A 12604-nucleotide genomic window follows, 5' to 3' on the forward strand; every position below is an offset into this window, starting at 1 on the left:
ATCCCTTATGGACAACCTGGAACTGGACTTTTTATCAAAATGGAAACTTCTTGTAAAATGTCATTTATTATTATTTAGACAATACTGGGCATTTAAATGAAAAGACTTAAAAGTGGTGCCTTGATAGTGTTCACAACAAACTCGATTTCCTCCCAGATGTCAACATCATTACATACCAATATGACGCACAGATACATGCATTTGACTACATGTTATGTAGCAAACATGCCCTATCGTACGCCTACAGGGTCTGTTTCCCCGCCTACCTATGACTTCTTCCCTCCTGCGGTGCGGGATATTACACCAGCGGGGGAGAGGGAGAGGAATGCTGCTGCTGCTGCTGCTGACGCCGGAGGAGATGTGCTGCTGTTGATCGCTCACACATGGAGAGCAGGATGGAGAGCAGAGCAATGCCTGCCGCCTGTTTAATGGGGATGCTCTGCCTGTCTGTTCTCCCCACTCTGGTCTCTGGGCACAACGCAAACACTCAGTGGACAACAGAAAAAGTAGGTACATTTCCATACACTAGCTGTATACAACGTACAATGGCAGTCTTCTCCCGGGCGTACTGTATGTGCACTGATGAGCCACATCCTGTTGTGCTTAAACGAAATTCCTTCAAAACGGCAGAGATTCTTCCAAGTATTTATTTTAGTAGTGATGCAGTGACAAGTGACAACTATCACTCAGCACTTGGACATTTATTGTATTTACATTTATCACATCAAATTACTATTTTTTTGCCTTTACTTATTGCCCATCGTAGAAAAGTAATGTCCATAGTTAATGACACTGTATGTCAACTTACCCTGGTACAAGTATTACATTATTGGGTAAAGTTGAATATTGCAACTGTTTGGAAGAGGAAGTTAAATTACGTTGTTATTTTTATTAATTACAAAATCTAAAATACAAGTTTACCTTCAGAAATGTTTCTAATGCTGCTTTCCCACTGCCTACACGGGTAAAGACCCGTTTTTTTTAAACGGGTCTTTAAACGGGTAAGAGCCATAAAGACTCTTTCCCACTGCAGCTTTTAAACGGTAAATTACCGTTTAAAAGCTGTTTTTGTCACATTCACACTTACCCGTTTAAAAACCCGTTTAAGCAGTGTAAAGATAGGGGGGGGGGGGAGAATTAAAAAAAAAAAAACGGCGTGGGGTCCCCCCCACTGCCGTAACCAGCACCAGGCTGAAAGAGCCGGGGCTGGTAATAAAAAATCAGGAAACCCGACAAATAGGGGTTCCCTGATTTTTTACAACCAGCCCCAGGCTCCAGGTCCGGGGCTGGTTCCCAAAATACGGGGGACAAAATGACTAGGGGTCCCCCGTATTTTAAGAACCAGCCCCAGGCACAACCAGCCAGCAGGGTAATGCCACAGCCGGGGGACACTTATGATATAAGTTCCCGCGGCCAAAGCATTAACCCTACCGACCAGTCAGCCTGGCCAGGGGCCCTGGGGGAGTGGGGACCCCCCCAATAAAGGGGTCCCCCCCCTCCAGGACTTACCTGACCAGGCTGAAGCCTGGTGCTGTCCCCGGTGACCCTGGAGCGGTGGTCACCGGGCTGATGGTATTGTGTAAAAAATAGAATAAAAACCATTGTCTTTTACTGGTGAACTATGAGTCCCAGCAAGCCTCCCCCGCAAGCTGGGACTTGGAGAACCACAAGTCCCAGCCTGCGGGGCATTAAAGGGCCCGCTGGGTCTTGTAGTTCCACAGTAAAAGAAAGAGTTAAATAAACACACTGACACACGTGAAAAATAAAAGTTTAATACATACATAACACATACATACTGATACTTACCTATCTTGAGCCCATAGGTAGCCCTGGTCCTGATGTCCTGGTCCGTGTCGGCGTCTGTATCCAGTCGGCATCCCTGTCGGCGACGGCGTCGGCGGTCCGGAGTCCGAAGAAATCCATTTGGGAAGCTGTGGAAGGAAATCCTACTCACCTGTCCCAGCGCGACGTAGTCCAGGTAAGGTCTTTGCAAAAAAAACAAACCGAGAACGCGAACCAAGCGGACACAGCTGAGAGCCGCACGGTGTTTACATCGTGCGGCTCCGCCCCCGAATGCCGCTATTGGCCGCCTTGCGGCCTAGCGGCCAATCAGGAGCCGCTAGGCCGCAAGGCGGCCAATAGCGGCATTCGGGAGGCGGAGCCGCACGATGTAAACACCGTGCGGCTCTCAGCTGTGTCCGCTTGGTTCGCGTTCTCGGTTTTTTTTTTTTGCAAAGACCTTACCTGGACTACGTCGCGCTGGGACAGGTGAGTAGGATTTCCTTCCACAGCTTCCCAAATGGATTTCTTCGGACTCCGGACCGCCGACGCCGTCGCCGACAGGGATGCCGACTGGATACAGACGCCGACACGGACCAGGACATCAGGACCAGGGCTACCTACGGGCTCAAGATAGGTAAGTATCAGTATGTATGTGTTATGTATGTATTAAACTTTTATTTTTCACGTGTGTCAGTGTGTTTATTTAACTCTTTCTTTTACTGTGGAACTACAAGACCCAGCGGGCCCTTTAATGCCCCGCAGGCTGGGACTTGTGGTTCTCCAAGTCCCAGCTTGCGGGGGAGGCTTGCTGGGACTCATAGTTCACCAGTAAAAGACAATGGTTTTTATTCTATTTTTTACACAATACCATCAGCCCGGTGACCACCGCTCCAGGGTCACCGGGGACAGCACCAGGCTTCAGCCTGGTCAGGTAAGTCCTGGAGGGGGGGGACCCCTTTATTGGGGGGGTCCCCACTCCCCCAGGGCCCCTGGCCAGGCTGACTGGTCGGTAGGGTTAATGCTTTGGCCGCGGGAACTTATATCATAAGTGTCCCCCGGCTGTGGCATTACCCTGCTGGCTGGTTGTGCCTGGGGCTGGTTCTTAAAATACGGGGGACCCCTAGTCATTTTGTCCCCCGTATTTTGGGAACCAGCCCCGGACCTGGAGCCTGGGGCTGGTTGTAAAAAATCAGGGAACCCCTATTTGTCGGGTTTCCTGATTTTTTATTACCAGCCCCGGCTCCTTCAGCCTGGTGCTGGTTTCGGCAGTGGGGGGGGACCCCATGCCGTTTTTTTTTTAACGGGTAAAGGGCTACCCCTTTCCCACTGCCGAAAAAACGGCTATTACACGTTAAAAACACTGCTTTTTACACGGGTAACAAAAACCGGTATTTGTTACCCGTGTAAAGCAACCTGGAGCTTTCCCACTGCAGCTCTAGCCGTTTAAAAAGGCTAAAAAAACGGCATTTACACGTGTAAAGCCTGCAGTGGGAAAGGGGTATTAGCTTACATATTTTTTGGGTGGGAGACAGGTTTAAAGTGGTTTTAAGAAAAAAATCACTTCAAACCTGTTACCCTACATAGGTAAAAGCACCACCGTATTATGAAGGATTACAAATTATTATAACTATTTGTGTTAGAAATTATACATTTTTTCCATACAAAATATTTTCTGGTTTGTACAATTTTATATATTTCCAACACTCAAGGGGCCTGTTGCATATATAAGCATATACATGTTTGCTGGGGTGCCGGATGACACACAGGTCAAGTTTCTGACGGTCAGTATACCGACATCGGAAATCTGACTGTTAAATGCCTGAGATTGAGATCGCAACTGACAGAAGCTATTCTCCATCGAGCCACCGCGCTTGCAAGGGGCATCTTAGTAGTCCCCCCCCCCCCTCCACCCCAGAGTACTGAGGGTTGGGAATTTGATGCCGGTATACTGACTGGTGCGTTGTACCACACCTGTTCGCTTAGCAAAAGTCACACTACACACACTTAAGGTGCCCATACACGCTGCGTTAGCAGTGTGCGTTGCGATGCGTTATGGGCTGGATCGCATCGCACGGCATGCATTTTGCATGCGATTTGCGTGCGATGCTATCTGCGGGCAGTACAAAAACTATGTGCAGCACATACTTTTTGTACCGTGCGATGAGAATTCCCGCTGGAGCGCGCATCGCACACTGCTATCGCAGCGTGTATGGTCCTCTTAAGCAAATGAGTGCATGCAACCTGAAAGTGGGAAGAGGTGTTTTCACGTAAGTAAAGTTCACTGAAAAGATCTGTTGGATTATGGGGGCTATTCTAGTTTGTTCGCTCCCCTATGTATTTGGCGTCTGCGCATGTGCAGGCACTTGTTGCGAACAGGCATGGCATCCCATACGCACCTAGCAGTGCGGGCATGGTGCTGCAGCGACGGGCTGCACCCATGTGAACACCCAGCTTTTCATGGGCATTCCCATGCTAATGCGCCCATGATGCACATGCGGGGGGCGGGCTGCTTCCCATCCAGGGCACCCACAGATCTAAGACACCACAGAGGACAGACACCAGCAATAGCATAGCAGTCCCACCAAGTTGCAAGTCCAGAAGAAAAGCTATATAATACATAAGTGCCTCAGAGGGTTATGCGTGTGGTACTTAAATATGATAGGCTTGCCTGAAGAGGTGAGTTTTCAGGGAACACTTGCAAGTTTGGAGGCTAGTAGAGAGTCTTATTGTGCGTGGAAGGGCATTCCATAGGGTGGGAGCAGCCCGATAAAAGTCCTGTAATTGTGAATGGGAGCTAGTGATCCATGCAGAAGAAAGACGCAGATCTTGCACAGAGTGGAGTAGTCAAGATGGGATATATTTTGTGATAAGTAAAGAGATATATGCTAGTGGTTATTAGCTTTATATGCGAGTAGTGTTTTATATTGAATACGGTAAAACACACGCAACCAATGGAGGAACTGGCAGAGTGGATCAGCAGACGATGAGCATCTTGCTAGGAAGAACAGCCTAGCAGCAGCATTTTAAATGGATTGCAGTGGCGAGAGTCTGTTCTTGGGAAGACCAGTTAGGAGACTATTGCAATAATCAATACAGGATATAATGAGTGCATGGACAAGAGATTTAGTAGTGTCTTGTGTGAGATAGGGTCGTATTTTGGAAATGTTTTTTAGATGCATGTAACATGTGTTTTGCGACAGAATGTGGGGAACAAAGAACAGTTTAGAGTCAAGGATGACCCATAGGCAACACGCTTGTGGGGTAGGTAGATTGTAGAGTTGTCAACAGTTATTGAGATATCAGGAGGGTGACTATTCTTGGCTGGTAGGAATATAAGTAATTCTGTTTTGAGTTTGAGGTGGCGGGAAGACATCCAAGATGAGATGGCAGAGAGGCATTCAGAGACTCGGCTCAAAACCAGTGGTGACAACTCTGGGGTTGATAGATTTAAGTATCATCTGCATACAAGTGATACTGAAATCTGAAAGAGCTGATTAGTTTGCCAAGAGAGGAAGTATAGATTGAGAACAGCAGAGGACCTAAGACTGAGCCCTGCGGAACTCCGACTGACAGAGATAGTGAAGAGGAGGTAGAGTCAGAGAAGTAAACACTGAAATAGCGATCAGATAGGTAAGATGATATCCAAGAAAGTAGTGAATAATGGCCTTTAGACTTGGCAGTTACCAGATCATTCACCACTTTAGTCAGTGCTGTCTCAGTGGAGTGTTGGGAACAAAAGCCTGACTGAAGTGGGTCTAATAGGCTGTGAGGGTTAAGAAAGTGTGTGAAGCGAGAGTAGTCAAGTCTCTCAAGTAGAGAAAAAGGGGAGACACGCACTAGGCGAGTCGAGCAGCGCTTAACATAATGAATGATACCAATTGGTAAAAATGTAGGTATCATTACCATTTGGTATCATTCATTGTGTTAAGTGCTGCTCGACTCGCCTAGTGCGTGTCTCCCCTTTTTCTCTCTTTAAAAAGTGGGGAGTGACTACCCCCACACCTGAGCAGCTGCTTTAATTGAAGAATCAGCTCAATACCAGGCGCCTGACTATTCCTAGTGAATATTCTAAGTCTCTCAAGTAGCTTGGAGAGGCACGTGAGCTGAGAGAGAGGGCGATAGTTAGAGAGATAGAGTTAGGGTCAGAATTGTGTTCATTGTAATCACTGCATGTTTGAACAGAGATGGAAAAGTATCAGTAGCCAGAGAGAGATTCCAGATTGTAGTTAAGGTTGGGATAAGCACAGGAGATAGAGTTTTAATGACTTGTGCAGGTATAGGATCAAGAGCAGAAGTAGTGGAGTAGGAGGATAAGAAGAGTGTGGATACTTCCTTTTCATTTGTGGGCTCAAAAGAAGAGAAAGTGCCAGAGGGTTCAGGTGGGGAAAAAAGTGGGTTAGAGGTTGTGGAAGAGCATACCATTTCATCTCGGATGTTATCAATCTTGTCCTTAAAATACAGTAGGAGGCAAGTTCTTGTGCACTGATAGTAGCTGGTGGGGAGGAGAGGGAGGGTACAGAAGAGACTTAAAGGTGTTAAAAAGTCACTTAGGGTTGGTGACATGAGAAGAGATGAGAGATTGGAAGTATGTTTATTTGGTAGAGTCCAAAGCATTGCAGTGGGAGTGGTAGCTAGTCTTATACGTGAGATAATCAGTCATATTATGAGATTTACGCCACTGGCGTTCTACTTTACGTGACTGATTTTGAAGTCACCTTGTTATTTGGCATCTAAGACTGCGTGGGGTGTAATGGGAAGCTGGAGCCACTTCATCAAGGGCTATTTACAAGAGTCTGGTACATGTGGGAAACAGCAGAGTCAGGAGAGGTTAATGTAGAAATCAGTGAGAGCTGTTGTTGCAGAGAGCTGGAAAGTTGTGGAAAATTGATAGCATTAGTATTTCTGCGAGTTTGAGTAGGCTTGCATGATTTCTTCAGTGTCAGTGAGCTTAGGATAAAGGAGGAGAGCGAGAGGGTGAAGAGATTGTGATCAGAGAGAGGGAAGGGAGTGTTAGTAAAATCAGAGCCTGAGCACAGCCTGGTGAAAACAAGGTCAAAGCAGTGGCCTTCCTCATGAGTAGAGGAGTCAGACCACTTGAAGAGGCCGAGAGAGGAGGTTAGAGAGAGGAGTTCGGAAGCATGCAGAGATGGTGGACTGTCAATAGCCATATTGAAATCACTCAGGATGATGGTGGAGATGTCAGAAGATAAGAAGTGTGGGAGCCAGGTAGAGAAATCTTCCAGAAATTGAGTATTGGGAAGCCCAGGTGGGCTATAGATGGCGGCAACACGCAGAGAGACAGGGGAAATAATCCTAATAGAGTGAACTTCAAATTATGTGAATGTAAATGAAGGATACATACACATATATATATATATATATATATATATATATATATATATATATATGAGATAGAAGGGAGTTCAGAGTGCACCTCTATTTTCACATTACAATCACAAGTAATTTTTCAATAAATTACAATATAAATTTCGGTACTCTTTACCTATCACGGCGCCCACGATCTCCATCGCGGGCGTCGCGGGTAAAGAAATCGTGGGGATCGCGGGCATCGCGGCCAGTACATTAACGGCCGCGACGCGATGCCCGCGATCCCCACGATTTCCCATAGGGTTCAATGTTAAATTTAGTGCTGACCACGATTTTACATTCAATGCTTCAATGGCCGCGATTTGGCCATAGGAATCAATGTTAAATGGGCCACAGAGCCCAAATAGGCGCAATTAACACTTAAATGTCCCCCCAAATTTGTAAAGCCACCCCACGATCCATGCCAACCCGAAGCGTGGCGAGCGCAGCGAGCCCGCGAGGGGCGGCGGTACGCGTCCTCCGACCTTTTCATACCCCCACTATCCACATCGGCGTGGAGTTGAGAATAGAATAGTGTGGCGAGCGCACCGAGCCCGAAGCGTGGCGAGCGCGCGCGGATACCTTCACAGGTAAACGTGGCCCTACGCGGGCTTCACAGGTATCCGCATCCCCTCGCGGGGCACGCTGCGCTCGCCACGCTTCGGGCTCGGTGGCTCGCTGCGCTCGCCACACTATTCTATTCTCAACTCCTCGCCGACGTGGATAGTGGGGGTATGAAAAGGTCGGAGGACACGTACCGCTGCGCTTGCGTGGATCGTGGGGTGGCGTTATAAATTTGGGGGGACATTTATGTGTTAATTGTGCCTATTTGGGCTCTGTGGCCCATTTAACATTGATTCCTATGGCCAAATCGCGGCCATTGAAGCATTGAATGTAAAATCGCGGGCAGCACTAAATTTAACATTGAACCCTATGGGAAATCGTGGGGATCGCGGGCATCGCGTCGCGGCCGTTAATGTACTGGCCGCGATGCCCGCGATCCCCACGATGGGCGCCGTGATAGGTAAAGAGTACCTAAATTTCAATATTTTAAAAAACAACTTTTATTTAAAAGTGTCTTCTGCAAGATGTAGGTAGCCCAACGCGTTTCGTCAAAAACTTGACTTCCTCAGGGGCATTATAGCAGATTTGTACAGACAATTTCACACTGTGAATCATAATAAAAATCAGTGTGATTTTACACATACATAAAATGAATGTAATACAAGTGCTTTTTTATATAAACGAGAAGAACATGATGAAGAGGAGGAAAAAGATCAAAGGACGAGGAGGATGAAGGAGAGGTCATTAAATGAAAATACTTTTTTTACTTTCTAGGGCTACCTACATCTTGCAGAAGACACTTTTGAATAAAAGTTGTTTTTTAAAATATTGAAATTTATATTGTAATTTATTGAAAAATTACTTGTGATTGTAATGTGAAAATAGAGGCGCACTCTGAACTCCCTTCTATCTCATATATATATATATATATATATATATATATATATAGGCACTATTCCAAATAGTGCCCCCACATCCAAATACATGGTCCAGACACAATATAAATACCATCCAAGTGGCACTCAGATCCTCAGAATTCGGTCAAGTCATGAGTTTATCTCATATCAACGTTTCATTTCCTAAACAGAAATGTCATCAGGATATATATATATAAAATTGCTGGAGGGTTAATACAGAGTGCTCACGGAGACTTCACTATGAATCACTTGAAACAACACAGAAGTGTGGTCAACGTTTCTGAGGAACTTTATTTATTGTCATTACGAAAGAGGAAAGAGGAAATAAAGTTCCTCAGAAACGCAGGGTTAACCGGAGCAGCTAACCACACTTTGTTGGTTATACTGTGTTTAACAACTCACAGATTTTCTTGATTGTACTACTGTACATCTTACATAGTTACATAGTAGGTGAGGCTGAATAAAGACTTGCGTCCATCTAGTTCAACCTATGTTTATAGTACAATCCCTTGTTGTATAGTATGTTCTGATATTTTTAAGACAGATTATGTTACTTATTCGTACCCATGGATGTTTTTAACCAATAAATGTTTATACAACCTTATATAAACGTATTTATAGTGTCTGCCAACACCACTTCTCCAGGAAGAGAGTTCCAAAGTTTGACTGCTCTGACTGTAAATACATTTTTTCTTCTAGATTAACAAAATCTTTTTTCTTCTAATCTAAACTCGTGCCCTAGATTCCTTTCTAGTAGAAAAAAAGGTGTTTGACAGTTCCTTATATTGGCCCCTAATATATTTATACATGTTGAGCATATCCCCCCCCCCCCTTAAACGTCTTTTCTCTAGTGTAAATAGTCCCAAATTGTTTAATCTTTCCTCGTAGCTTAAATTCTCCATTCCCATATTAAGCTTTGTTGCTCTTCTTTGGATTTTTACTAATTCTATGATGTCCTTTTTATAGTGCGGGGCCCAGAACTGCACTGCGTATTCGAGGTGTGGTCTAACCAATGATTTGTACAGAGGTATAATTACTTTTGAGTCCCTAGTTTCCATGCCCCTTTTAATACATGCGAGAATTTTGTTGGCTTTTTTGTTGCTATATTACATTGAGCACTACACCCCAGTTTGTTGTCTATTAGGACTCCTAGATCCTTTTCGAGTACTGAATTACCCAATTCATCCCCGCTTAGGTTATAACTAGCACACTGGTTATGTCTCCCAAGGTGCATGACCTTGCATTTGTCCACATTGAACCTCATCTTCTACTTTTTTGCCCACTCATCTAGATTGTCAAGATCATTTTGAAGCATGGTGACATCTTCTGATGATTTAATAACTCTGCTCAGTTTTGTATTGTCCGCAAAGATGGATACATTGCTGAGTAACCACATCCCAATATCGTTATTAAAAATGTTAAACAAAATGGGCCCAAGAACCGAACCCTATGGCACTCCACTTAGTACTGGTATCATATTTCTGTAATTAGCGGGATCCTCCTTTTCCTTTTTTTGAATAATGGCCCTACCTCTGCTATTCTCCAGTCTTTTGGCACCTTTCCTGATGATAGTGAATTATCAAAGATATAATGTAGAGGGGAAGCTAATTCCTCCCTTAATTTCATTAGTACCCTAGGATGAATCCCATCTGGCCCAGGTGATTTATTTGTTTTGATTTTGCTGAGCCTCAATATTATTTCCTCGGTAGAGAAACCAATATTGAGGTCCGGCTTGTTCATCCCATTTGTGGTATGTGTGCGTTCCACAGTCTGCTCTCCCTTAGTAAACACTGATGAGAAGAACTCATTTAACAGTTCTGCTTTTCCCTTGTCCTCCGTAAAACTTTTTCCATTGATATCGGATAGTGGGACTATGTTGTCCTTAATTATACATTTACTATTTATGTATTTGAAAAACTTCTTGGGGTTAGTTTACTTTCAGTGGCTATGCACTGTTCATAATCCCTTTTAGCTACTGTACTTTGATTGCCCCTCTGCAAATTTTGTTTAATTCTTTGTATTTGGTGAACCCCTCCTCATTTAAGTTATTTTTTATAGAATATAAATGCTCTTGTTTTATTGTTGATTGCTGACCTACCTTTTTTGTCCAAACATGGTGGATTTTTTTAAATTAAATTTACCCTTAATTACTTTAGGAATGTATTTAATAGTTAATGATTCGAGTAAATTTTTTAGAGTATCCCACATTTCCTCCGCATTTATCCCCTCAAAAACTGTTTCCCACACAATTCTTTTTAGGGCTTCTCTGAATAATTTGAAGTTCGCTTTTCTGAAGTTTAGTATTGTTGTCGATCCTTTATGATGTAATTTACTGAAGTTGATTTCCAGTGAAACCATATTGTGGTCACTGCTCCCTAGGTGTTCAATTACTTTTGTGTTTGAAACTAAATCTATGTTATTTGTTAATACCAAATCCAATAATGCCTTATTACGAGTTGGAGCTTCTACCGTTTGTGTGATAAACTGGTCATTAAGTAAGCTTATGAACCCACTGCTTCTTGCTATTTTACATGTTTCGTTTTTCCAATCAATATCAGGTAAATTAAAATCCCCCATAATTAATATCTGACCCTGATCTGATGATTGTTTGATTTGGTTTAAAAGAAGAGACTCGTCCCCTTCGTTTATGTTCGGTGATCTATAGCATACCCCTATTAAATTTCTGTTATTAGTTTTTTTGTTATTGTCGGTTATCTCTGCCCACACGGCCTCCGTGTAGTCTTCCTCTGTACCTGTGCTCATTTCTTTCTCACATGATGTTGTTATTTTTTACATATAGGCACACCCCTCCGCCCTTTCTATTTTCCCTGTCTTTTCTTTAGAGTGTATATCCCTCCATGCATAATGCCCAATTGTGCGACTTGTTACACCATGTTTCTGTAATACCAATAATGTCATAATCATCCCTAGTGACCACAGTTTCAAGTTCCCCGGTTTTACCTGCTAAGCTTCTTGCATTAGCCAGTAGGCATTTTAATTTAGGTTTCATTTTATTTGCTTCCCTAACATTGTGTTGAATTTCTCCTCTGGACTTATTTGTATTCCTTACTAACTTCCTCGTACCCACCTCCCCCTTAGTAGACTCTCTACAGCCCTCCCCACCATTCCCACTGTGCCACCTATTTACAGTTTTTAAACTTCTTCCTATGTCGTTAACTACTTCATATATCCTAAGGTCATCTGTACCTAAGATCTGTAATGAGGAGAAGATTACTGTTATTACATAATATTCCTGGAGCACATGAATTACCCACGATATTACCCTTATTAGTACCCCGGACATTGCCTGTAACTATGTCCTCCCCCTCCTCCTCCCTCAATTTGATTCTTGACCCCAATCCTACTATTCTCACTATGGGTCCCATAGTATCTAGCTATCCCCCCCCCATTGCCTAGCTTAAAATCTCCTCCAACCCTCTAACCATCCTTCCCCCCAGCACTGCAGCCCCCTCCTCGTTCAGGTGCAATCCATCACTGCAAAAAAGATGGCGCCTGACCGAGAAGTCCGCCCAGTGTTTCATGAACACAAATCCCTCCTTCCTACACCAGTCCTTTAGCCACACGTTTACCTCCCTGATCTCCCTCTGCCTCCCTGGGCTAGCGTGTGGCACTGGTAATAATTCGGAGAATATTACCCTAGATGTCCTCGCCTTTAATTTCATACCTAATTCCCTATACTCTTTCTTGAGGACATCCAACCTACCATTAACTTTGTCGTTGGTACCGATGTGTACCAAGACCGCCGGGTTGCTCCCAGCCCCTCCCAACAATCTGTCTACTCGGTCTGCGATGTGCCGTACCCAAGCACCCAGTAGACAACAGACTGTACATGTGTCTTAATTTGCAATTTGCACTATTCAAAGTTTAAGGCCCCCATACGCTATGCGACTTCTCTGAAGGGATTCGCATCCAATTCCCCTGTCACTCTGCAGCTTCCTGTGAGTCTCACATGT

At 44.3% G+C, this 12604-nt stretch overlaps 1 protein-coding gene across 3 annotated transcripts in view; it reads left to right on the forward strand.

Moving 5' to 3' along the window:
* Positions 1-275: 275 nt before the first annotated feature.
* The window catches only part of QPCT (glutaminyl-peptide cyclotransferase), a 169020-nt gene continuing 156691 nt past the window's right edge, over positions 276-12604 (forward strand). Inside the window, exon 1 of one of the 3 annotated variants that reach the window (XM_083176442.1) lies at positions 276-506. In XM_083176442.1, coding sequence (XP_083032568.1) covers positions 384-506 — 123 coding nt within the window. In that variant the 5' untranslated portion in view covers positions 276-383. The remainder of the gene's footprint in view (positions 507-12604) is intronic. The other 2 variants (XM_083176441.1, XM_083176440.1) reach the window with 2 other exon arrangements.

The sequence above is a fragment of the Crinia signifera genome, chromosome 3 (genome assembly GCF_055691185.1).
Source record: "Crinia signifera chromosome 3, ASM5569118v1, whole genome shotgun sequence".
In the NCBI taxonomy this organism is placed as follows: Eukaryota; Metazoa; Chordata; class Amphibia; order Anura; family Myobatrachidae; genus Crinia; species Crinia signifera.